The 27,923-nt window shown below is 37.2% G+C and overlaps 1 protein-coding gene across 5 annotated transcripts in view; it reads left to right on the top strand.

The window, feature by feature from the left end:
• Usp9x (ubiquitin specific peptidase 9 X-linked) overlaps positions 1 to 27,923 on the top strand; it is a 122,895-nt gene that overhangs the window by 52,902 nt on the left and 42,070 nt on the right. For all 5 annotated transcript variants that reach the window (XM_087189846.1, XM_004850015.4, XM_004850014.4 and 2 more), the window contains exons 15-25: positions 9,040 to 9,127; positions 11,714 to 12,056; positions 14,356 to 14,451; positions 15,077 to 15,288; positions 16,488 to 16,728; positions 17,166 to 17,315; positions 18,292 to 18,412; positions 23,347 to 23,477; positions 23,832 to 24,110; positions 25,689 to 25,814; positions 27,103 to 27,228. In XM_087189846.1, coding sequence (XP_087045972.1) covers positions 9,040 to 9,127; positions 11,714 to 12,056; positions 14,356 to 14,451; positions 15,077 to 15,288; positions 16,488 to 16,728; positions 17,166 to 17,315; positions 18,292 to 18,412; positions 23,347 to 23,477; positions 23,832 to 24,110; positions 25,689 to 25,814; positions 27,103 to 27,228 — 1,913 coding nt within the window. The remainder of the gene's footprint in view (positions 1 to 9,039; positions 9,128 to 11,713; positions 12,057 to 14,355; positions 14,452 to 15,076; positions 15,289 to 16,487; positions 16,729 to 17,165; positions 17,316 to 18,291; positions 18,413 to 23,346; positions 23,478 to 23,831; positions 24,111 to 25,688; positions 25,815 to 27,102; positions 27,229 to 27,923) is intronic.

The following is a 27,923-nucleotide window of genomic DNA, read 5'->3' as shown; positions in this document are numbered from 1 at the left end:
ATAGTCTATACCAAAGGAAACCAGAATCAGTGAAGTAAGGAAGGGTTGTATGCAGTATACATAAACACCCAAACATTGAGGCTCAGTTTAACATAAGTCAGTCTGTTAAAATTTCATTTCCTTTGCAGTACAAAGCCTTCACAGTTACCAGTACAGCACTTCCTCCAAAGTGGAGCTGTATAAATTGTGTGCACTTCAGTGCTTTTTTTTTAACCTCGCTTGTATGTAATGTTTCATTTCATTTTATTGTCAGGGGTTAGGGACTCTCCTGTTTGGCACTTTAGAGATGGTACGTGTTCAGTTCCACCTCTTTAGAGTTTTCTCTGTTTTAGTCAAACTCTACATGTTATTGCCACATCTCAATTTCATGCTCAAAAGAATTTTTTTTCTTCTTTCTTTTTTTTTTTGGTACCAGGAATCGAACTCGAGCCTCATGCTTGCCAGGCAGGGACTGCGATTTTTTTCCTTTTTTTAAACACAGGGTTTCTGTTATATAGTTCAGGCTGGCCTTGAACTCATAGTGATCCTCCTGCCTTAGTCTCCCATGTGCTGGGATTACAGGCGTGTGCCACTACACCTGGCTTCCCTTCCTTATACTGTTTGTATCGCCACAAAGTAAGAGACAAAAGTGACTCTGCATAGTCAAATAGCCTAGGTATGAAGCATGACTCAAAACATAGTTAGGTGTTTGACCTTAGGGAAGCTATTTATGCTAAAACAGTGTCTGCCACACAGTACACACTTGATTTGTGTGTGTGTGCTATTAATATTTTCCTCTACATTCATTGAAATATACTCTGCTTCTCTAATTCATTAACACTGTTCTAATTCTGATCAGCCTATAGATACTTAAATGTGAGGATAGTTGTTTTTTTCTTCCCCTGGTACCAGGAATTGAACTTGGGACCTTGCAACTTTCCAGGCATGTGCGGTGCCTCTGAAATACATCTGTGGCCCAGGAGGATAGTTTTTTAAGTTAGTAAAATTCTGTTAAATTTTTCACAACATTAAATCATTTCTGTTGTAACATTGTTCATTAATATTTCTGAATTTTCAATTCTATAGTAAATTACGACCTTTTTTTGCCTTTGCATAGGGAAAGTGTTGTATGAATCTGTTAGGTATGAGGCATACCATTCAGCAGGGTAACATCAAGCTTCCAGAGTTCACTGATAGTCTCAATTTCAGATAACCATTTCACCAGTATTAAGTATTTGTTCTGCCCACTTTTCATCTCCACTAGTATCATTAGCTTTGGGAAAAAAAATGTTCTCAATAGAATGGTCAGCTGATTCCTCCTCCTGCTTTGATGTTATTTAGGTAAAGGAGTGAACTTACTAAAATTTTCTCCAGTATTTGCTCATAGATTCACATTAGTGCTTTCATGCACTAGTGGTTATTGATTATTCTTTACAGTTTTTCATACGGTTACTGTCTTGGTTACTTTTCTTGTTGCTGAAACAAAATACCCAACACCCAAAGTTAAAAGAAGAAAGGTTTATTTCAGCTCACAGTTTGTAGAGGTTTTGGTCCATAATCAGCGGGCTCCAAGGCAGGGTGGCATGGCAGAAGAGCATCACTGAGGAGAAATAATCCATATCATGTAGGCAGGAGACAGCAAAGCAGCAAGCAACATCAGCCTGCCTTTCCTTTATCTTCCAGGCCACCCGCCTTTTGGGTGGTACCACCTACACCCAGAGTAAGGCACCCTTAATCCCTGCATCACACACCCTAGATCCACCCACCTCTGAAAAGCCCTACACATGACCATGTGAGGCTTTTTGGGGACATCTAGATACAAGCCATAACACACAATAAAGTATAAACCATTTTTTTGTTGTTACTCAAGTTTTACCTCTCTGATAGTCATTGTACTGACTTGAACACTTAGTGAAAGTTTAATTTACCATTTTTCTTCGATTCTGGATAGAGTTGAGTGACTTGTCTTCAGTGTAGATTTTTTTTTTTAATCCTGTTTTCTAAGAACTGCCGCCTTCTATTACCTCTTCTCGTTCTTTTATATCCAACACTGACAGATTTTAGGAATTATGCTCCCCCAACAAAAACATATCTTCATAAAATGCATTAACCAGCCGCGTTCTTTTGGGATGTATATGCTGGCCTAGACTTTCTCAGTAGCCTGGCTCATTCCTACACATCGGCCATGACATACTAAGTCTATGAGTTCTTTTTGGTTAAAAAAAAAATGTGTTACCCATTTTGGCAGACAGTATATACCTCTCTGGAGAAATAGATGTTTTGGGGACTGGAGCAGGGGAAGTATAAGATGATCTTTCAGGGCCAGGGATATAGCTCAGTGGCTCCGTGCCTGCCTTGGAAGCATAAGGTCCTAAGTTTGATCCCAAGTAAACCCCCCCCGCCCCATGATTTTTCAACATCTTATTCCTGAAACTTGGAAAGTGCTCAGGGAATCGTGTTGACATGTCATAAGAATATACGAGTTGGGTTTTGCTGACCCAAACTGGGTCAAAATAATGAAAATAATTGAACCCGCTGAATAACATGAATATACTTATGTAATATAAATGTAGAACATAGGATGAAATAAGCCAAGGGATGAGATACTTAACTTTTGGAATGGTGGAATGAGTTGCTTAGCAAACCTTAACAAAGCAACTGCTCAGCTGGAGCAAATATAAAAATAATCATTTAAAGTGTCTGGAAATTGTTATAAGGGGATATAGCAAATGAAGAAGCATTCAATAAAATCATTTAAGTCTCGGGAAAAAACAAAAGCCCCAGCTTGCTCTCTTCTCCCCATACTCAGCTTTATCATGTGGCAACTCTCCTGTGGGTAGGTGTGACTAAGAAGGCCCCTTTTCCCCACTGCTGCTAGTCTCGGACTGTAGTTTCACCTTAGGAACAGCTGGCTACCAGCATTTCTTATCCTTCTCATTCTTGTGTTGGACAAGCTCTGTTCTAGGCAGATGTGGCCAAGAGGACTGAGACTCTTTTTACCCTACTCAGTGCCTACTAATAGGATGAAGCTTTATTCCAGGCATTGCAGGCTGAAAACACTGGCGATCTGATTACCCCCCACCTCAGCTTGTTCCTAGGATGCAAATTCCCAGTTAAGGGCCACAGTCTGGGAGGAAAAAAAGAGTGGTTTCCACTTCACCCCCATACTAATACCTGTTCATAAGACAGGGGTGTCCTGGAAAAAGCTGGCTGCTGTCCTGCCTGTGGCTCCTATACAGTGGTATGGATGTTCTGCCCAGGAGAGAGAAGCTGTGAGGATGAAGAACTCAGCTTTATCCTTAGAGGGACTCTTTGGACCAGAGCATGCCATGCCTCAGGGTGTTGCCAAAACAAGTGGACATTTTGGTGAACAGTTAAGATGCTGTTTGTAGTTCATTTGTAGTGTAGTAGTCCTAAAGGAAATAGGGGAAAAGCAAGTGACATTAGTGGTGCAATCTGCAGAAAAAAAATGGAAGACTTGAACACCATAAACCAACTAGCCCTAACACATCTGCAAAACGCTCCACCCAATGATAGTAGAAACTACCAAAAGTATATGATCATCTCAGTAGATGGAGAAAACGCATTTGACAAAATTGTACACTGTTTCATTTTGATAAAAACACTGAACAAACCAGGAATAGAAGGGAACTTCTTCAGCCTAATCAAACGTATCTTAACCCACAGCTAACATACTACTCAGTGGTGAAAGATTGGTTGCTTTCCCCTAGGTCTAGGACAAGAAATGAGACAGGGTTGTGTATTCTAGCCATTTGTACTTAGCATTTTACTTCTAGTAACTAGACAAGAAAAAGGAGTAAAAAGCTTCTGAATTAGAAGGTTAGGATTAATGAGTTTCAATTACAGTAGCATCCAAAAGTGTAAGATACTTAATAACTTTAACCAAAGGAGTACAGAATTTGTAACCGATGACCATAAAACATTGAAGGAACTTAAAGGTCTAAATAAATGCAAAGACACATCTTGTGTTCACAGAGTAGAAGACTTAACGCTGTTAAAATGATGCTATGATTTGAGTATGTTCCTCAAAGTCCATGTGTTGGAAACTTGATCCCCAAAGCAGCAACGTTGGGAAGTGGGGCCAAATGATTGATTAGGCCATGTAGATTAGTGTCATTGAGTAGATTATTTTGAGAGTAAGCTTATTATAAAAGTTTAGTCTTTTGCTGTCCCACCTTTCACCATGGTATCACGGCAAGAAGACCTTTACTAGATGCAGGCCCTTCAGCTTTGGGCTGTAAGGAGAATAAACCTGATCTGTATAAACTACTCAGTCTCAAGTATTTTGTCATAGCAGCACAAAATAGACTAACAGGATAATCTGTTGTTCTGCAGATTCAACATAATTCCTATAAAAACCCCAACTTGCTTTATTTTCCTGCATAAATTGGCAAAGCTGATCCTGTTGAACTTACGTAGACATTCAAAGGGCTCAGACAGCCAGAATAATTTTGATGAAAACCACAGTTGGCTGACTCTTACTTCCTGATTTCCATACTTACTACAAAGCAATATTAATAAGACAGTAGGGAGCTGGCATATACATGTATCTATCAATAAAGTAAAATCGGTCCAGAAGTAAACCTTTACTTTTATGGTCAATTGAGTTTGATAATGGTGCCAAAAACATACAGTGGAAAATGAATCTGTTTTCATAAATTTCTGGAGCAGCTGGATGTCCACATCTTTAAGAATCCTATTGGTGGGCCAGGGATGTAGCTCAGTGGCACCGCACCTGGCCTGGCAAGCCCGAGGTCCTGAGTTCAATCCCCGGTACCAAAAAGAAAAAAACCAAAGAATCCTATTGGATTTTCTGTGTCACACCATGTGTAAAGAATTAAATCAAATAGAATCTTAGGGAGTTAACCAAAAATACAGTACTGTACTCTTAAAAGAAAACAAGTCTTTGTGATTTTCTGTTAGGGAAAGCAAAAATGGTTGGGAATCCCAAGGTGGAAGGGTGGTAAATTGGACTGTATCAGACTTAAAACTTAACTACAAATGAAAACAGTATCAAGAAAGTGAAAAGACAACCCAAGAATGGGAGAAAATGTTTGTAAATCATATCTAATAAGCTTAGGTCCAGAATATATAAAGAGCTTTATCACTCAATAATGAAAAAGGACAAAAAAATTTTTTTTTTGGTACGGTGGATCAAACTCAGGACCTTGCACTTGCGAGGCAGGCGGTGGCACCACTGAGCTAAATCCCCGGCCCAAAAATGCTTTTAAAAATTAAGGAAATGGGCAAAGAATCTGAATAGTAATTTCTCCAGACATAATTCAGATGGTCAGTAAATACTTGAAAAACTGCTTTGTATTGGTTATTAGGGAAGTGCAGATGAAAACCATAGTAAGATACCCTATTTCATACCTACTGAGATGACATGACAACAGCAAGTGTTGGTGAGGATGTAAAGAAAGTAGAGACTTTATACATTGCTTATGGATTATACGGTGGTACAGCCACCTTGCCAAATGAATTGGCAGTTCCGCAAAAATGTTCGACAGTTTACCATGTGACCTATCCCCAGTTATATACTTTGGTTAAAATGGGAACATAAATGCCTACAAAAACATGTACATAAATATTCATAGCAGCATTGTTCATAACAGTCAACAATGGAAGCAACCTAAATGTTGGTGAGGGAATAAGTAAAATATATATGTCTCTACAATGAAGTACTACTCATTGTTTACAAAGCTAATATACAGTATGGCACAACATGTATGAACCTTGAAAATATGCTAAGTGGGAAATGCTGAGAAAAGACCACATACTACATGGTTTATAGTTAAATGAAGTGGTCTCAAAAAGACCAAGGGCTGAGGGTAGGGATTAATAGAGTGGAGTGATTTGTACAGTTTCTTTTTGAGGTGATGAAAAATGTTGTAAACATAGACTGTGATGATAATTACCCCACTGTACTAAGAAGTTTGAGTTTTAAGCCAGGTGTGATGGTTCATGCCCGTAATCTCAGCTACTTGAGAGGCAGGCTGAAGGATTGCATGTTTGAGGATGGTGTGGGCAACTCAGTAAGACACTGTCTCGTAATTTTTTAAAAGGGGTGGAAATGTAGCTCATTGCTAGAGCATTTGCCTAGCATGTGTGTGGCTCTGGATTTGATCCCCATTACCACCATGGAATTGTATTTCAATAAAATTTCTTTTTTCAAAACAAGCAGACTTTTTTTTTTCTTTTTGTGGTACTGGGGATTGAACAGAAGGAACTCTGAGATACCTTTTCAGCCATTTTATTTTGAGAGATCTTGCTAAATAAGTTGCCCAGCCTGGCCTTGAAATTACAGCCCTCCTACCTCAACCTTCTGAGTAGTTGGGATTACAGGTGTGTAGGTGAACTTCCCTCTTCTATAATGAGCTCTGAAATGGGCCCTAGACAGTCTGCTGACAAGAACCAGTTTATGTTCATCTCAGCCATGACACCATCTCTTTATATTCAAAGCCTTTTGAGTTAATTTTGTCTAATTCCTTTTGCCGTTTTCAGTGGGATATGAGGCACCTAGACATCTTAAGTCAAAAATGGTTCATCTTCCTTGTTTGACTGTTAACAAATCAGAATATTGGGACTGAATGTTTGCAGTGAAAACTACCAGCCATATTACGTTTTTTGTTTTAATAGCCTGAAAGCTTCTCTAATGAGAAGGCCTCTTCATTCCTATTTAGCACTGCGGGAAAACCTTGTATCTTGATTATTGTGTGGCTTTCATTGAATGTTTCCAAAGTTCTATCCTGTGTCTGGAGTGTTGGCAATTAAATGTAAAAAAAGGGAGCAGGGGTTGGTTGCTAAAACTAGCAGGTATAAACAGTTACTTTACCAGAGAAGAAACCTGGTAGAACCACTTTGCCTGTATAATCAGAGTTAGCAGTGTGATTGTTACTGAGGAAGACATTGTCACTGTTGTGGTATTTGTTGCCAGAATGCTATAGCCTGAATCTTAATTATGAGGAAGCATTTTAGACACCCAAATAGAGTGACATTCAACAAATGTTTTCAGAAGGATCAAACAAAAAAAGATGATGAATTCTCCACATTAAAGAATAAAAAGATATGGGCCGGGGATTTAGGTCAGTGGTTTCACCACCTGCTGCGCATGGACCATAGTTCAATCCCCAGTACCAAAAAAAAAAAGAATAAAAAGACGAGCCGGGACTGGTGGCACATGCCTGTAATCTTGGCACTCAGGAGGCTGAGGTAGGAGGATCGCTGGAGTTTTGAGGCCAGCCTGAACTACAGAGGGAGACCCTGTCTCAAAAAGCCAAAAAAATTGAATAAAAAGACATGACAAATACAGTATATATTAAATTTTGGACTTGGAGAAAAAAAAGCATAAAAGGACTTCATTGTGAAAATTTAAATTGATGAAACTGAAATGTAAACTTGAGATTCAATGCTTGGTTCTCTAAAAGGGTGGGGTGGGTAGTTGATAATGTCTCAAGCTATATTGGGTTGTCTAAACTTTAGGTGAGGGCAAGGATACTGTAGGGAAGAAGCTTAGGATGCTGCTAAACATCCTACATTGCACAGCACAGTCCCCTGCGACACAGAATTGTCTGTCCCAAAATGTCAATAGTATGCAATTGAAGAACCTTGGATTAAGTGGTGTATCAGTGCTTGTTTATTTGGAAATACAGTATTCATTCCAATATTGAGGAGTAAAAGCACATGTGTCCAGTTTACCCTCAAATAGTTTAGAAAAATTACAAGTATTTTTATGTGGCAGCTAATGAAGCAAATGGAGCAAGATGTAAACAATTGGTGAATGTGTGTAAAGGTTATAAGAAATTTCTTGTTTTTAACTTATTTGAAACTTGAAAGTTTCCCCTAAAAACTTGCCAAGTGAAGCTGTGCATAAACCACCAGTATTAAAAGTTACCTCCCCAGTGAAGTCCAGTGATTAGTCAGATACTTCAAGACTAGTGGTATAAAAGAAAAATTTTACATAGTAGAGACAGGTGGCATAATCACTGAGCTAAATCCCCGGCCCTTCATAGTAGAATAGAATTTTCAATTTCCTAAGAGAACCTCTTGAAGTAGTGCTTCAAGTCACGAGCCCTTATGAAATTGACTTTCATGGAAATAGACAATGTGTATTAAAAAAATGCTTTGTATCATTATTTTATACCATATGTAAAAACAACTTAAAATGAACCTAAGGCAATTAACTAAAAATATAATACTCATAAGAAAACTGGACCTAAACAGTGTACTTAAACTATTGGCAGATAATATTTATGTAAGTAGGAAACATTTGATCATAATATATGGGGCTTTTTTCTTCACTAAAACATTAAAACCATATTTTTCCAAACATTGTAAGTGTCCGAGCTTTACAGCATGTCAATATTTTGTTCAGAAAAAACTTCGCTGTCTTTCAAGATAGTACTTGTATTATTTCTAAAAGGCCTCAGATAACTAGAATCCATTGGCAGTAGTATACATACTGTAAGTCCAGGGTCTGCCATAGAAATATCAGTAACTAGTGCTAAAGGGAAATTACATGTTTCTGGGTATTTATAACATTATGTTGCTGGTAATTGTATGATAAGTTGGTCATGTAGGATAGTACCTTCTGTTAATCTAACTTCCTAAGTATAAATTAGTAATATAATTTTTTATACCGGCGTAACTTTTCCACAAATATACTTTCTGTATATCAAGCAGAAACTGAAGAAAAAAATCCTTTTGTCTTGGTTGCCGTATTTACAGATCACTCAGGTCAGTCTTAGGCTGTAATCATAAATTGCTTCATTGTATATGAAGATGGAGTAAAAGGGCTGTGCTAAGGAATTATTTTTGATGGCATGTTTAACATAGCATTTTCTTTTGTTTTTATAAAAGGAAAATTTATTTTTATGAGGACAATAGGAGATGAGTAGGAACCACAAATTATTGAACTACCATTGGTAGGTTTTAGGTTGCCTTCTGAGAAAGGATTAATGACTTTCTGACAGTTTTTTGGTTGAAGTCAGCAGTGGTGTGGGTATCTGTGTATAATGCATAATTTTTCTTAATTTTCAGACCACGAAGACTATGACCCACAAACTGTGAGGCTGGGAAGTAGATATAGTCATGTTCAAGAAGTCCAAGAACGGCTTAACTTCCTTAGGTTTGTTTTATATAATTAGTATTGCTCTCTTTTAAGACACAGATGAGGAATGCAGAGTGCATGTGCTATATAGCTAGGTCTTAGTTGGGTGGTTTTTTCCTCGTCCTGCTTTTATTTGCCCACATAGAATTCATTACCTAAGAGTCACACATTTTCCTCTGTTTGTCACTAAATACTTTAAAATTATTGACTGAGTTTTACTTTGTAGAATGGCTGACAAAGACAAGATGAAGTTGTGTTAATAACATCATTTCTGATGAGGATGAGGAAAATAGGTTTCTTCTACTAAGTCAAAGTGAAATGTCCCCCGCTGGTTTTGCTCAGTGATAATTTAGCTTTTAATGAATATATTTAAAGATTTTTAAATGACCTTGTGGAGAAAAGTTTACATGATAAGTAAAAGTTTACATGATGACATGTAGCTTATGAATTCAAAAACCATATCATGTAGCAGAGAAGCCTGTTCTTGCCGTAAGTGTGCTAACAAAAATGCCCAGATGACCAGCACTTCAGAAAATCTATTGCTTTTATTATTTTGATACATGCTCCAGTGGCTATTTTCCTGGGCTTTGTTAATTGGCCTTATTTTTATTGAACTCTGCTTGCTTATGTGGGAATTTTGAGTAATTACATAATGGTTTTAATTTGAGAAAAACTATCCACCAAATTTTCAGAAAGGTGACATTTATTTAAAATGAAATGTTTTGTTTTTCCAACCACTTGAATAGAAGTGGCTGCCTCCCTAGAGTGGGAATCACTGCTGTAGAGTGCCATTGTTATTGATTGGTATATCCCTTCAATTTACTATAACAGAAAAGTAGTTTCAAGCCCTTTTTGCCACATTTAAGTTTGGAATCAGAGGACCTACTGTAACCCCTATTCTTATGAGTACTTACCTGTATGATTTATAGCAATTTACTTAAGGCAGACGAACCTAATTTTACTTTTTGTGGGGTTTTTTTGGTACCCGGGATCAAACTTGGGACTTTGCGCTTGCGAGGCAGGCGCCAGAACCACTGAGCTAAATCCCCAGCCCAACAAACCTAATTTTAATGCCTGCTGTATATTCAGCCTGTGTTAAAAACTTCATATTTACATTTCAGAGCAGCACAGTAAAGTAGGTTTACTCCCATTTGATCAGTAAGAAAACAAGATTCATATGGCTTAGAGTAGCTTGTTTGAAATCATAGTTAGTAATGTGATGAAATTACACTTCTCAACTAGACCTAAGTCCATCCATTTTCTTCGTGTTAGACCAGTAATTTTTCAGACTTGGAGCTTCAGGGCTCTGAGTAGATTCCTCATCAAGAGATGGAAAGTTTCATTCCCATTTCTTCTTTCTTTTTCCCCTCCCTCCCAACAAACGGAGGACCTCTACTTTTGTGCATCAGATTTTCAAATAGAATTTTCACTTGAAGAAGGTTTTTTTGCTGTATTTAAAAAACAAAATGAAAAAACATTGAAAACAATTGTATTTTATTACATTGGACCTCTGTCTCCTTATCTGTAAATTAGAGGTAGGCATGGTTAGATATAGCTACATGCTGCAAGCTCCCTTGACGTGAAGGTCAAAAGCTCTATTAGAGTATCAGATTCTAGTGTTAAGATCCAAAAATGCTTTAAAATGGAAGGGATCCTATTGAGATTAAGTATATGAACCATACTCTGCAACTGGGCATGCAGCACCATTATGTTAACTAAAAGTTATGTTAAGTTTTTCGGAATAAAGTGAGATCTTCGCTGTCTGTGTCATTTATAGACATGGCAGGGTAGGGTAGGTGGATGAATGCTAAGGGAAATTATTAAGCTAATAAGAGGAAGAGCTTACAGTTACAAGTTAACAGTAGAATTCACCTTCATTATTGTTGAATTTTAATGTTCAAACCTACAGTCAAAAAGCTAAAAACCCTAGAGAACATGACTGAATAATATGCATTCTGTTGATTATTAACATAAAATGTTAAATAATATGTAAGTTATTGTATTTAATGTGACCAGATACTGAGTGATGAAAATAGGTCATCAGAAAGTGTTGAAATTGAAGCAGTTTTAACTAATAAATAATGGATTAGTTATCCATGAAAGTCTCTTAGTTGAATGTGTCATTTCTAGGTAATGGCATATAAATGGAATGCTAAATCTTTTATTTTAAAATCAAATTACCTAGTAACTATATATTATTTTTTTTTTTGGTACCGGGGATTGAACTCAGGTCCTTGCGCTTTCACAGCAGGCCATGAAACCACTGAGCTAAATCCCCGGCCCTAGTAACTATACTTTCAAAATGTCTGGTTTCAAACACTAAACTGTTGTGTTTTACTCCTCTTCACCTAGCTGAGTTTCATAGGGCTCATGGTGGGTGTCCAGTATAAGGGTTTTTTTTTTTTCTTTTTTTCGGTATAAGCTTTTGAATGAATATGTTTTTGGTACCAGATAAAATCTTAGAAATAGGTTCTCTTGAAAGAGTAATATCTTTTTATCTGTAGTTAAAATACAATTGTGATAAATGTGTTGTTTTATACATATACAGATTGCCTTTCAGAATAAAAAATATGTAAACCTAATTGCTCTTTTTGTTTTTCCAAGATTTTTATTGAAGGATGGCCAACTGTGGCTATGTGCCCCTCAGGCAAAACAAATATGGAAATGCTTAGCTGAGAATGCAGTTTACCTTTGTGATCGCGAAGCCTGTTTTAAATGGTATTCCAAATTGATGGGGGATGAACCAGACTTAGATCCTGATATTAATAAGGACTTCTTTGAAAGTAATGTGCTTCAGCTTGATCCTTCCCTATTAACTGAAAATGGAATGAAATGTTTTGAGCGATTCTTCAAAGCTGTGAATTGTCGAGAAGGAAAACTAGTAGCGAAAAGAAGAGCCTATATGATGGATGATTTGGAATTGATAGGATTAGACTATCTTTGGAGGGTAAGTCAAAAGTAGGAACTCTATGGACATTGTATCTGATGTTATTTGAATAGGTAAGGAATTACAACTTTTCATGTAACGTACATGTGTATTCTCTTCTGATGCTTGTCCCAGGAGTCTAGGGTGATAATTGTTCATCTTTATCTGATGTCATTTGTCATTTGAGAGATTTCTTTCTATTTTGATCTCCCTCCTACCATTGATGTTTCTATTGTTTGGGTTTAGAATCCATGTGTTATTTATGTTCAGGAATGTACCAACTATATAAATCTTTCATGAGTCTCCCATGCAAGTTAATTCACCCTGTAGATCTCTTGTTTCCTTCCTTTCAATGTAAATTTTAGGTTATTATTCCATTTGAGGCTAAAATAGAGGACAAAAGAAGACTTTATTTAGAAGGGATTACGAGTGTGTCCTTTATTAGCACTGTTTAACTTAGAATATTTATAAATATCTGAGGAAGTATATTTAAGGGTAATCTCTCCATCTTTAGTGTTTATAGTATTCCTATCTTTACAAATTTGATGTGTTATACAGCATCTTATATTGTTAGGTTTCTGTGAAATAATTTTTATAAAAGCCATAGATAGACTAAGATGTTTAGTGAAGTATTTTGAGTGTTTAAAACTTCTAAAAAGTGATTTTCAATGTTTTTCAAAATAATATGGGTTGGCGTAGTATGTACTTAGGCATACCTGATAACCATGAGTTCAGTCTCTAGCACACACACAAAAATTTAATATAGTAAGTCCCCAATTTACGAACCAGTTCCATTCCAGGAGAACATAGGTCTGATTCAATAGGAAGTCCAACAAAGTCTTACACACCTTCGATGCAAATATACAATGTAAAGCATTAAAAAACCAAACACACACAAAAAATACTGTAAATAAAACTTTTTTACTTTTACATGTACCCTAAAATGGTGGATGGATACAGTACAGTACAACTGTAAATAAACTATTTTTACTGTTAAACCGTCGATGGCTGGCAGTAAAAGATGCACCCTGTTCATTTATTTTCTTCAAGTCTTCAAACAGGCTTTTTGCTTTTTCTTAAATAAGCATTAATCCTGAGTAGAACTCGATGCTGATGCTGATTCTGCATCCACGTGCAGAGAAGTTTCTCCATCTCCTCTATCACTTCACCATGCATTTTTGGGTATTTTTGTTAATTTCATTGGCATAGCAGACTTCACATGTTCCATAATCTTGTCCTTGTTCTTTAGAATTGTGCCGAGGGTTGAACAATTCATGTTTATAAGAACAAGTGTCATCTACCATCTTTTCGCCTCAGTCTGATCTCTCATTTGTTTTCACTTTTGTTTCTATGGTTATTGCTTTATGCTTCCTTTCAGTCTCTGCCACGTCACCACTGCTTTTCTTCTTGATTCCGGACATCCTGGGCTCTGATTGAGCACTGTATTACTGTACACTATCACACTGTACAATAAGCACACAGCAACACAACTGTGACAGTGACTGGCAGACATGTGAACTACTTCTGCGATCTGTTCGCAACTGTGAATGTTCATAATGCGAGGTCTGTTCGTATTTGTGAAAGTTTGCAACCTGAATGTTTATAAGTGGGGGACTTACTGTAGTTGAAACTTTAAAAAAAAATTATGTAGTCCAAAATGTCAACCTAGTTGAAGAAAGAAAGAAAGCCTTTTGTTTTTTGTTCCATATCCCAGTACTTTGACACCTTTCCCTCCCCAAGCCTCTTACAGGGATTAGCCCTAAAACACTTCCTCTGAGTCCTATAATTCTGAACATAGTTTGAAAACCACTAATTAATTAGATGAGTAATAAAGATGTGTAGGAACTGGGAGTAGAGAAGATGGCCCTTTATGCTAAGCTCTTATTTCATATAGTTTATTCCCTTCCGGGCCGGGGATTTGGCTCAGTGGTTCTACCGCCTGCCTCGCAAGCACAAGGATCCAAGTTCGATCCCCAGTACCAAAACAAAAACAAAAAAAAGTTTATTCCCTTCAAGTTCCTTGAAAACTTCACAACTTGGTTATCAGTATGTTAAAGTACAAGGTTAAATAATACTGATCAAGACATATTTTAGCCTTAGTAAAATGTCTTTCATTCTTAAATTGCTTTACTCAAAGACTTTTACATGTTGTTGTGTTCTTTCTTTTCTATTTTTCTCAGTTTTACTTGATTTTAAGTTAAGTTATAATTATGTTATTGAATAGTGTATTAAAATTAACTGAGGGATGTGGTTGAAGAATATAAATGCCCAACTGAAGCATTTCTTGAAAGGATTAACACTTTAATCCTTTTGAACCTAGGTCGTGATTCAGAGTAATGATGATATTGCCAGCAGAGCTATAGATCTCCTTAAAGAGATATATACGAACCTTGGTCCAAGGCTGCAGGTCAATCAGGTGAGGATCAATGCACATTAAAACTCGAACATGTCAGGTGCAGTGGCCTGCACCTGTAATCCCAGCTAGTTGGAAGGCTGAGGCAGGAGGATCTCAATTTTGAGGCCAGCCTGGGCAATTTAGCTGTCTCAAAAATAAGAAAAGCTATAATAAAATGGCTGGGCACTTAGTGAGGCCAGCCTGGGCAATTTAGCAAGACTGTCTCAAAAATAAGAAAAGATACAATAAAATGGCTGGGGATGTAGTCAGTAGTGGAACACTTGCCTAGCATGGGTCGAATCCCTAATATGACCAAAAAGGGAAAAAATATTAAAATGTTTAATCTGTATTTCTCTTATAAAATACCTAAGTGAATCTTTTATTTTAAATATATTGTTATATTTTGAAATGGCATACTCTACTATGAATGTTTTGATACTAGCACCTAAACTTTTAAGGTTCAGTTTTGACTAGTTTACCTTGTTTATTATAACATGATGTGTTTTCATCAATATGGACTGCTTAAATATGACTATTATTGAGAGCTACCTTTAAATTACTCGTTGCTATCTCTGGTGGGATTAATGTTACATATTTCTGGATTTCAAAGCAACTTGAAGTGTCTTCATTTGGCCCATTGCTGTAGGTGGTGATCCACGAAGACTTCATTCAGTCTTGCTTTGATCGTTTGAAAGCCTCTTATGACACATTGTGTGTTTTGGATGGTGACAAAGACAGTATTAATTGTGCAAGACAGGAAGCTGTTCGAATGGTTCGAGTATTAACTGTTTTAAGAGAATATATAAATGAATGTGACAGCGATTATCATGAAGAAAGAACCATTCTACCTATGTCAAGGTTTGTAAATAACTCATCAGCTGGTGCAAGTTCTTATTTGGTATTTTCCTGACCATTTGATTTTTTTTTTAAATGATGGGTGTGTATAGATAAAAGGACAGTGAGGATGAAATCATTCTTTTTTGAAAATGGTAGTATCTCACTCATTAAAAGGGTTATTTGTATCTTACAGAATTTTTTTTTTTTTTTTTTTTGGTACTGGGGATCAAACTCGGGACCTTGGACTTGCAAGGCAGGCAGAGGAACCACTTACAGAATCTTGTAATAGTTGACATTTCTCCCTCCAGGATCTGATTAAAATTTCGGTTTTTTTGGCAAGTCATTCTTATTATGTCCAGTTTTCTCTCCTTTTTATTTTTTGCCATTGACTTTGTGTCACAGTGATACTCTACAGTTTAAGTGTTTTTATTCTGATGTCATTCATTCACACTGTTAATAATAGTCAGATCAGAGAGTACTATTAATTGGAAAGAACTCTTAAAAGCTGCCTTAACAGATATTTTCAAATGGTCTAGTAACATTTTTCGTAAGGTTATACTGTTGAGTAATTCAAATGACATTTATAGTTTAGAGATGTTTATAGAAAGTGCCATCAGTTTTGGGGTTTTTTAAAGTTCTATTTGTTAACAATGAAATTATATAAAATTGCTCCTCATATGATTTCTATTTTGTATCTTACCCAAAAGAACTTAAAATACCATCACAAATAATAGCTTTGTGATTTTTTTTTTATATTAAGAATTTTTCAGAAAACAGTATCAGATTGGTATATGTTCCCCAGGTAAAGTTTGTCTTTAAAATTTACAGACAGTGTTTGTGATTTGGGCTTGTGTGGCATAAAAATTAGCAAAGTGATACATCTCTGTCTTAATTTCTTACAAATAGATAACCTTTTTCTGCAGTCACAGATACAAAAGTAATAATGGAATGTGATGGGCCGAGGATGTAGCTCAGCAGAACAGCGCCTGCCTGGCAAGCGCAAGGTCCTGAGTTTGATCTCTAGTATGAAAAAAATAAATGGAATGTGATCATTTTGTTCTGAGGCTTATTTGTAATACTTACAGTTTTTGAAAGGAGCAATTTTAATTTTCAGGATACTATTATGTATCTTTAATTCACTTCTTATTTAATAAAAAATACTCAGTGTTAAATTCCAAGATTTGAAAGTGCTAAATTGATGTTTTTTTCTCCCCCACCAGAGCTTTCCGCGGTAAACACCTCTCTTTTATAGTTCGATTTCCAAACCAGGGCAGACAGGTAGATGACTTGGAAGTATGGTCTCATACAAATGATACAATTGGTTCAGTTCGACGATGTATTCTTAACCGCATTAAAGCCAATGTTGCCCATACAAAAATTGAGCTGTTTGTGGGTGGAGAGTTGATAGATCCTGGGGATGATAGAAAGCTGATTGGACAACTAAACCTGAAAGATAAATCGGTAAGTATTTATAGTTATTGGACTTCTTTTTTTTTTAGTACCGGGGATCGAACCTCAGGACTTTGTGCTTGCGAGGCAGGTGCCAGAACCACTGAGCTAAATCCCCGTCCCGTTACTGGACTTTTTAAGAGAAACAAACCTGAGACTATTTCATTTATTCAGTAAATGCCAATTATTTGATATGTGTTAAGGTGTTTGGGTTATAACACTAATGGGCATCATGGCACCCATGGTATGTCAGAATAAAGGATTTAGAACTCTGAGTGGCTATATGAGACAAATCTGAGTGGTTATATGAAACAGTACTTCTAAAATATATTTATGAAAGTATAGCATTTGGGAGGGGTTTCTGTTGGTATGGGTATGTTACTAGGTTCTAAGTTCTGATTCATTTATTTTTCCTTGACTTTGATACTAACATGGTCTGTCGTTTTCAGCTAATTACAGCCAAACTTACACAGATCAGTTCCAATATGCCTTCAAGCCCTGATAGCTCGTCTGATTCTTCAACTGGATCTCCTGGAAACCATGGTAATCATTATAGTGATGGTCCTAATCCTGAAGTGGAAAGCTGTTTACCTGGAGTGGTGAGTAGATTGTGTTGTGAACATATATATGCAAGGCATTAATAAAAGTATATAGGGGCCAGGGATTTAGCTCAGTGGTTCCGCCACCTGCCTTGAAAGCATAAGGTCCCAAGTTTGATCCCCTGGTATCCCCCCCCCAAAAAAAAACAAGTATAATTACACAGTTAACCATCACCTTCAGAAGGGATCCCTCTGAAAGGTGATTGTAACTTAGTTGAAATTTAAAACTTTTTCTGTAGATACAGTGTAGCTGTGTTTATGTAGAATTAATCAATTAGAGCTTAATTTATAGCACTTGAATATATCAATTTAGAAAAATACCACTTTTTAAAATTTGTATCATATAATGGATCCTTCCTTTAACACTATTTAATGTAGGTTGCAGAGTGTGGTGGCACACACTTGTAGCACTCTAGACATGGGGCAGAATGATCACAAGTTCAAGGTCAGTCTGGACTACATAGTGAGATCCTGTCTCAAAAACAAAACAAAACAAAAATTTATGTTGGGAAATATCTGTGACTTTTCTAAGGTTTGTCAGTAAGATAGCTTGTGTCGAATGAATCTGTGACTCCTCCCTTTCTTGCCCTCTCTTCTCACCTCTCCTCACAAAAATTTTAATGGCTACACTACCAGCCACTCTAGTGTGGGAAGGACTCGGCTCCCTGCACTAGTTGGATTGGGAACTTAGTAGTGGCCATGGGAGCTTTTTGTATGTCTGGAGTATAACTTGTATGTATGAGAGAAATAATTTAATAGAACAGTAGAGAACGATCACAGAGAAGTAACTAGAGGTGTCTTGGATGATGTGTTCATTCTGCATCATGAAGGATTTGTAAAAATGAGATGATGGGGAAGGCCAACCATTTCAGAGAGTTGAAATAACATAAGAGAGTATGTAAATTAACAAAATGTATTTGAGGGACCTTTTTTGTGATAATTTACAGGTGATCATTTTGTGTATTTTGTATTCTAGATAATGTCACTGCATCCCAGATACATCTCTTTCCTTTGGCAAGTTGCAGACTTAGGTAGCAGCCTAAATATGCCACCTCTTAGAGATGGAGCAAGAGTGCTTATGAAACTTATGCCACCAGGTAAGAATTTTTACCTACTCACAGAGGAATATATTGGCAAATACTTTTTCTAAATAAAGTATGTAACGAGGATTGGCAGACTACAGCCCATAGGTCAAATCTAGCTGAACACCTGTTTTCCGTTTTTTTGTTTGGTTTTGTTTTTGTTTTTTTTTAGTACCAGGGTTTGAACTTGGGTCCTTGTGCTCGCACAGCAGGTGGCGAAACCACTGAGCTAAATCCCTGGCCTCAACACCGGTTTTCTACACTATCCAAGCCCAACACCTAAGGATGGTTTCTGAAATTTTTAAGTGACAAAAAAAAAAAAGAGAGACTATTTTGTGACACATGAAAATTACAGAAATTTAAATTTTAGGGGCCAGGAATTTAGCTCAGTGGTTCCACTGCCTGCCTCGCAAGGTCCTGAGTTCAATCCCTGGTACAAAACAATTTTTATAGTGTCTGTAATCTTAAGTTTTATTGGTATCCAGCCATTTATTCATTGTGTACCACTTTTGTCTTGTAACACGAGAGCTCAGTAGTTGTGGCAGAGATTGTCTAGCCCACAAACTTAAAATACTTAAGTCTTTGGCCCTTTACAGAAAATATTTGCCTATACCTATCCTATAATTTGGATCATGTATCAGCTATAGCATTCTTTTTATTCCTTAGAAATGACCACTTTCAACCTTAGCTTTTATTCTTATATATGTATATACAGTTATATCTGTAAACAGTTATTTTTCACTTTTAGATGTATACTGCTTTTCTACTGTGTAGGTGAAAGTAACCTATTCCCACATCTGCTCTTTGCTTAAATCTGTATTGAACATTTACATTTTCAAGATAGTGAAAAGTAGTTCTCTAGATTTCTGATAGTTTTTATCCTGGGTTTAATAATGTCTCCTTTTTTATTTTCTTTATACCTATCTTCTCTTGAGACAGGGTCTCACTGTGTAGTTTAGGGTGGCCTTGAACTCACTAGCCCAGGCTGGCTTCAAACTCAGGGTGATCCTCCTCCCTCAGCCTCCTGAGTGCTGGGATTACAGGCATGGGCCACCACACCTGCCCAGCTATAAGCCTATCTTTTATCCTTCCCACATGCCTTATAATAACTTCTCAAAAATTTTTCCATTATTTTGAACATTTTATAGTCCATCGCCTCCATTGTTATCCTGAAACTCTTCCTCTTCTCCTGGTGGTTGTCTGCCACACAGTTCTCATTTGGGAACTTTCTGTAAGTTTCCTGTATTGGCACTATATTTTCTGGTGAATGTTGGGGCATTCTTGAGGTGCTGTCTTATTTTGTTGAAGTACACCTTCCTGTAGGTAGGTAGAAAGCCTGTGTGGAAGGTGTATGATTTTGAGACCTAGCTTCCTGAAACAGCCAAATCCTCACATTTGAGTTGTAGTTTGGGTGTAGAATTCTAGGTTGAAAATTTATTCTTCCTACCTCATGGTGTTGCTGGTAGATGACCAGACATCTTAGTTTCTGTTCCTGTATATGTAATATTTGTTTTTGAAAAAAAATTTTTTAATCCTTTAGCTTCGAAAGTTCATGATATGTCTTGGTGGAGTTAGGTCTCCTTTGTGGTAGATGTTCAGTGAGTCTGGGCATTGAGGGCAAGGGGGGTTAGATTTTTGTTGGGGTTATGCTTTTTTGTATGCCTTTCAAAGGTCTTGAATTTTGTGTTGAATCTACTAGGTCTAATTTAACTTTCTCATTTTGGGGGGGGTACTGGGGATCGAACTCAGGACCTTGCGCTTGCAAGGCAGGCGTGGTGCCACTGAGCTAAATCCCTGGCCCCTAATTTAACTTTCTCTTTGTCTCATTAACTTTATCCCACCTTGACAGTGATTTCCTTAAATTGTTACAGCTCTTCTATTGACTTTTACCCTCATTCATTCTAGTATAAAATTTTTTAGACCTTGTTCATAGATATTTTTTTTTTGGTTCCAGGGATCAAACTCAGGTCCTTACGCTTTCGAGGCAGGCTGCGGAACCATTAAGCTAAATCCCCAGCCCTAGAATTTTTTTTTAATCATACTAGTTTTGTCATTTTATTGTGATTATGGCTTAAATCAGGTTTTAAAGTTCTTCATACCTTTTACATCTGTTAACTGCCATTCTACTATAAGATAGTGCTTTGTTTTCTCTCTAGTTATGTGTTCTCACTTTTTCTGTGTTTTGGGTTTTTTGGGGTTTTTTGGTACTGGTGATCAAACTGAGGGGAGATTGCTCTGTCACTGAGCCATCTCCCCAGCCCTTTTTAAAAGAAAAAAAATTATTTTGAAACAGTCTTAATTGGCCAGGCTGGACTCAGACTTGTGATTCTACTGCCTTGGCCTTCCTCAGTGCTGGGATTACAGGGGAGCACCACTGCACCAGCTGTATTCTCTCTCACTCTTTACCCATGGGTTATTTCATTCATTGAGTCATGACCAATCTGTTTGGAAGAGATTGGTAACATGAAACTGTTTATATAGGCTTTTGATTTCATCTGTATCTTACCCAGGTGGTTGTTTCTAAGGACTTTTCTGTGATTGAGATGCTGATTTTTAGGCGCCCCTTTTCCATCTTCCTTGTTTTTTTAATGTCCTTCTGAGTTTATATATCTTCATGTTCATTCTCATTTTAATAGAGTTTAGGGTTACATTGCCATGACAGTTCAATATATTTAATTGACCCAGGTAATTTTTAAAACTGTCTTGGGCTTCTCTTCTATTACCATCTTTTTCTGAAGTAAACATCTTGTTAACCTTTCTTTTCTGATTCCTGTGGGACAGAATCATTTTACATGAATATCTCAGTTAAGTCGTCTCATTTTATTTGATCTTGATCTGTTGTATTGTTTAGAGTTTGTATGTTTCATTCACTTGTATCTCAGTTACAGTTGTTGCTTTATATATGCAGATTGAACCATTACAAGATTTTAAATCCACTACGGAATCTTTGATCTTGTGATTTGAGTTTAATACCACCAGGTGGCAAAAGTGAGCTCTTCCTTTAAAAAAAAAGAACATCAGGCAGGAAATTTCAGAGGGTGTTTTTTTTCAGATTTTATACAAAGTATAGTATGTACCTAAATTTGGAAAAGCCAGTAATGATTCTTAGTACAGTAGAAAAATTATTATAGGCTTTGGACTTAAGGGAGCTTGAGTTCTAATCCTGCTTCTAGTTGCTACTATGTAGCCTTAGTTATACTGAGTATTTCTGAGCTTCCTTATCAGGGTAATAATAACTTTCTCATAGAATTATGGGAATTAAATGAGGTGAAGTATGAGAAATCTTTACCCTGGTGACTGGTGCTTAGGGTTTAACAAATGTTAACCCACTCTGTCACTGTGATTGTTATACACACACACCACAAAATTGTATAAGAAAAACAGGTGTGGTGGTGCGCACCTGTGGTCCCCACTACCCAGGAACTGAGCCAGGAGGATCTCTTGAGCCCAGGAGTTCAACAACGGCCCAGGCAACATAGCAAGAGGCCTGCTTCAGAGAGAGAGAGAGAAGTGGCTTTAAATTTTGTTTCTGAGTGTAGTAAAGTAGCTGTGGAACATTTAGACAATTGTTTAATGTTTGTGCATAAATGTATATAACTTACACTAGACTTAAAGCTCCTGTGTCCTTTCTCTACATGCAGCTGGGAAACAAGAGTCTTGTTCAATATTGAGCAAGTATATATTGATTTTCAAAACAAAGTATATATTGCTTTATGAAACAGAATGTTTTGCAAGACCAGAAATAGCCTAAATTATAATTACCCCTGGATGATAGGATTATGGGTGGTTTAAATTTTTCTCTTATCTTTCATACTTTATGGTAAAATGAGCATATATGGGCCAAAAATCATTTATATGCACAAATGCAAGAACTGGAATGGTGGCTAAATGACATTTGGTTCAGGCTCCTCAGCTAAATGGACTATAATCCAAGACCATTAAATGATTTGCTTAGAATTCACTGCTACCTTTTCTTAAACTCTTCTTTTCTCCTATACCCTTTTAGTGCCATCCTCCATTCAGAATATTTTGAAACCAAGCAAGATACATTCAAATAAAGGAATTGATTTCTCTTTAGGGAGTAATTTGGCAATGTATGTCAAGATTGGACTTTTTAGGTCCTAGTTCTTTGTGCTTACTAGATTTTCATGATGAAAATAAGATTTAGCTGCTAGGATCTTTAATATAAAAAAAGTGTAGGGGGTGTCTAAATGCTGGGGAAGAGGAATTAAATTGGCAGGATGACAATGTCATTTTAATCATCAGTAAAAGTCATGGAGGAGATGGCTACTGACATGAAGATATTCACAAGTATTTTATTATAAATACTTTATATGACTGCTATCTCCAGGCCTATAAAATTAGTTTATCCTGGGGCCGGGGATTTAGCTCGATGGTGCCTCCACCTGCCTCGCAAGTGCAAGGTCCCGTGTTGGATCCCCTCTTCCAAAAATAATAATAATACAACTCAGTTCTGCTTACTTTGACATAAACGTTATGGACTATATTTTCTTTGTTTGCTTTTTAGGGTTCAATTTCTTGGATACTAGTTTCAGTGAAGCAAGCTAGTTAATATAGTGTCAGGGATTCAAAAGAGAGAAATTGGAAGAACTTGTAATTTGTTTGTTGTTATTTTCAATGAGAGCTACTTGGTTTCTAAGTGTATTTTTTTTTTTTCAGTCTCCCAGGGTGGAGGATGGTATGTTGACAGGAGGCCTGCATGTGGGAAACTGCTCCCCTTGTGCTTAGGCTGACTGAGTAGGAGGCCCTGGTTGCTTCTTTTTTAAATCAATCCAGGTCTCATTATATCTTACAAAGTTTGGGCTTAAAACTCAAATTGTTATTTCATTTTAAAGTAGTCTTAAAAAAAAATCTTAAAAATATCAGAAGTGAAATATTATGAACAAATGAATTATTATGTTTTCTTTCCAACCATGTCTCTCTTTCAGATAGCACAACAATAGAAAAATTAAGAGCTATTTGTTTAGACCATGCCAAACTTGGAGAAAGCAGCCTTAGCCCATCTCTTGACTCGCTTTTCTTTGGTCCTTCAGCCTCACAAGTGCTATACCTAACAGAGGTTGGTTTTTCGCCTTTTGAGTTTATTCCATGCTTTTAAAATTTGATCTTTTATGTGTTTATGTGAAGAACATGGATAAAATTGTAATGAGATGGTTTTAAATGATCTCGAATTTTTTAGCAGTGATGCTAGGGCAAAATAGAAGTTAATTACGTTACTTTTGGGCATGTTGGTGCAGGCCAGTAATCCCAGAACTTGGGAAACTGAGGCAGGAGAAGTGCCAGGAGTTCGAGGCCAGCCTGGACTACATAGCAAGTTCAAGGCCAGCCTGAACTATACAGCGAGATACAAAAAAAAAATTACTTTTTAAAGACCTTTTAATACAGTACTTCCTCCCTCCTTTTTTTCTTCCAGGTAGTCTATGCCTTGTTAATGCCTGCTGGTGCACCTCTGGCAGATGATTCCTCTGATTTTCAGTTTCACTTCTTGAAAAGTGGTGGCCTACCCCTTGTCCTGAGTATGCTAACCAGAAATAACTTCCTACCAAATGCAGATATGGAAACTCGAAGGGGTGCCTACCTCAATGCTCTTAAAATAGCCAAACTGTTCCTAACTGCCATTGGCTATGGCCACGTTCGGGCCGTGGCAGAAGCTTGTCAGCCAGGTGTAGAAGGCGTGAATCCCATGACACCGGTAATGCAGACTTTCAAACAGTCTTTTTTATGCTAAGTAACTTTTAAGGTTAAGCTTCTCAGCAACTCTTTCAGTGTAGAGTTCAAGGTTGGCTGAAAATGTTGAAAGATCCTTTCTAGGGAGTACCTTGTTTTAGTTTTCCTTTATTAAAAGTGAAAATGCTGCTGGGAGTGGTGGTGCAAGCCTGTAATTCCAGTACTTGAGAGGCTGAGGCAGGGTTGCTGTGAGTTTAAGGCCAGCCTGAACTACAAAGTGAGACACACGCGCACACACACACACCCCCACACCCCCACCCAAGTGGTAGTCTTGCTAAGTTACTGATAGAAGATGAAAGTTTCAGGGCTGGCGATTTTCCCCTTTAGAAATGACTTAGGTCTTAATTGAAGGAGATTGGAATGTTGATAAAATAATTGGTGAAATAGTTATGGATAAAAATTATATATGCAGGATTTGCCTGAAAACAATCTTGAGATGGCTCTTTAATCAGATTGAAATTGAATTTCATTGATGGGCTGGGGATTTAGCTCAGTGGTTTCACCGCCTGTTGCGAAATTGAATTTCATTGAGATGAGGGCTCTAGTTAAATAGTTTTATAGCCAGGCCCAGTGGCATACCCCTGTAATCCTAACTACTCAGGAGGCTAAAGCAGAAAGAAGAATTGCAAGTTCAAGCCCAGTCTAGGCAACTTAGACCCTGTCTCAAAATCTAAAATTTTTAAACAAGACCAGGGATATAGTTTGATGTGAAAGCCCTGGGGACATGAAGGTGTGTAAAAATGACTTCTTTTATATATATTTTTTTAATCGAGGGTCCATTTTGTTAGGATTTTTAAAATTTGTTTGTTTATGAGACATGGTCTCACTATGTAGTTCAGGCTGGCCTTGAACTCACTGTGTAGTCCAGGCTGGCCTCGAACTTACAGCAATCCTTGCTGCAGCCTCCCAAGTGCCGGGATTACAGCCCTGTGCTACCACACTTGTCTGTATTAGATTTTTTTAAAAGGTGGCTTCTTGTTAAGATAAAAAGAGATTTTATTCATGATCCCTGACACAGGTGCAGTGCTTAGTGAAATACACAAAAAATAATCCTGGCAGCCCTGTTTTACCTTCCCTGCAGTGCTTAGTGACTGTGGATGGCGAGGTACATAATAGCTTCTAGTCAGAAGGAGCTCACAGTCAGTAGGAAACTAAATGTAAAATTAGTAATACAGTATTGGAATATCTTTATCTGTTGTTTCTCATAAACTTAAAATCTTGCTTGTATTAAATAAAAACACCACTACCTTTCTTATGTTAGCCCTGTTCTTTTTTATTTTTTTCCTTTTCAAAGCAGAACTTGATGGGGAATATAAGCAGGATCTTCTCAGGGACACGTATGTAAAAGATGTGCAATACTTTAGCAAGTCTCTAGGTAAAGTTGAACCCAGTCTATTCAGTTTATCATTTATTCCTTGCAAGTTAAGCTAAGCCCAGAGGTAGAGACACAAGTTGGATTGATCTAGGATGGGGGGTTGAGAAAGACACATGACACTCCACTGCACAAGATACTTACTAATATAAAATGCTTAACTTTTTCCAGGTCAATCAAGTTACTCATGATCAAGCAGTGGTGCTACAAAGTGCCCTTCAGAGCATTCCTAACCCGTCATCTGAGTGTATGCTTAGAAATGTGTCAGTTCGTCTTGCTCAGCAGATATCTGATGAGGTTAGTTTTACGAGTTTTATAGATGTACACAGATATAAAATGTTTTATGTTATATTGTAAAGGTTATTATAAGGACAGGTTTAATTTGTCTCAACTCCTTTTACTATCTCAGCCTAAATAGAGTTCCCTTAACATCAGTTTAATTTATTAGCACTACCACTTTGTGGTTTGTTTTTTGTTTTTTTTGTTTTTTGGTACCTGGGATCGAACTCAGGATCTTGTGCTTGCGAGGCAGGCAGCGGAACCACTGAGCCAAATCCCCGGCCCACCACTTTGTTTTTCATCAACTGTATGTATAATAATCAGCATCCTTCATCTGAAATACAAAGTTCAGTGAATTCTGACAAATCACATGTGAAACCACTGCACAAAATTTTTTTTTTTTTGGTGGTTCTGCCACTCAAACCCAGGGCCTTTGCACATGGAACCCTAAGTTGCAGAATATTTCTATCACTTTTTCCTTATGCCCCATTGCAGTCTATTCTTCCCTCCAGCTCCAGGTAACTGGATCTTGCTGTCCCTGTAGAGGAATTTGCATTTTCTAGAATTTTATACAGATGGATCATACTGTGTGTTCTTTTGTGTCTGACTTCTTTCACTAAGAATAATGACCTAGGAGCGGTGATTTATTTAGCTCAGTGGTTCCACTGCCTGCCTTGCAAGCGCAAGGTCCCGAGTTTGATCCCTGGTACCCTCCCAAAAAGGAATAATGACCTAGAGAATTACCCATGTGGGTATCAGTTCATTCCTTTTTATTGCTGAATAGTGTCCCATTATGTTCCCCATTTTGGGGGGGATGGTACCGGGGATCGAACTTGGGACCTTCCGCTTGCAGGGCAGGTGATGGAACCACTGAGCTAAATCCCCGACTCCCCTAGTGTCCCATTATGAATAGTCTTTAATTTTGTTCCTCTGTATACTTAGATTATTCCTCCTTTCCGTTGAGAATAAAGCTGCTGTGAACATTTTATACATGTGTTTGTGTTGACATAGGATTTCATTTCTCTTGGTTAGGAAACAAAGAGTGGAATGGTTGTTGTGTTTGTAGCCCTAAAAAATGTAATGTATGAAAATAGTGCATGGCCAGGTACTAACTTGGAGAGCATACTTTGTGGTATTGCTGTTTAAGCAAAAAGAAAAGCGGGGGGGGGGGGGGGGACAACAAGGGCAACTTGGGAACCTAAAAAGACAAGAGTACTTTTTTTTTTACAAGAAGAAACATTTTAATTTTTCTAGTCATTATTCCACTCTAATATTCTATCAACATTTTTAATTACTCATCTTACAGGCTTCAAGATACATGCCTGATATTTGTGTGATTAGAGCGATACAGAAAATTATCTGGTCATCAGGATGTGGGGCATTACAGCTAGTTTTTAGCCCAAATGAAGAAATCACTAAAATTTATGAGAAGGTAAGCATTGTGACAAATATATTTCTTTTTCAATAAGTGTTGCTTAATTGTGTTATGTGGCTAACTATGCTTACTGCTATCTTTAAATATTCAACCACACATCTATATGTTTGAAAATTAAATTTTTTTTTTTCGGTACTGGGATCAAACTCAGGACCTTGTGCTTGCGAGCCAGGCACAATGCCACTGGGCTAAATCCCCAACCCAGTTGAAAATTAATTGGTAGCTATACTTATACTTCGGAATGTAGTAAAATTTTACTTTGATTTTTTGTTTTTGAGACAGGGTTTTAACATGTAGTTCATACTGACCCTGAATTCACTTTGTAGCCCAGGGTAGCCTTGAACTTGGAGAGATCCTCCTGCCTCAGCCTCCCAAGTGCTGGGATTATAGGCATGTGCCACCACGCCCAGCTAAAATTTTACTTTGAGCCAGACAGGAGGATCACCATGAGTTGAGGACCAGCAAATTACTTAAAAATCTTCCATGAGGCTTTTTTTTTTTTCTTTTGAGACAAAGTCTCATGTATTTCAGGCTGGCCTCAAACTCATGGTATCCCATCATATCTGTCTGGTACAGTCTTGGGATTCATTCAGCAAATAATTGAATGCCTATTCTGTGCCAACCATGTGCTATTATAGTTATTACTTTTTAATGAGTAAAGTCACATTGGAATATTTTAGGCTTTATGAATC

The sequence above is a fragment of the Heterocephalus glaber genome, unplaced genomic scaffold, assembly GCF_053883595.1.
Source record: "Heterocephalus glaber isolate CG9 unplaced genomic scaffold, H.glaber_assembly_v1.0 deba00001547, whole genome shotgun sequence".
Classification (NCBI taxonomy): domain Eukaryota; kingdom Metazoa; phylum Chordata; class Mammalia; order Rodentia; family Bathyergidae; genus Heterocephalus; species Heterocephalus glaber.
The sequence above is the reverse complement of the archived record's forward strand: the minus strand, read 5'-3'. Positions and strand labels throughout refer to the sequence as shown.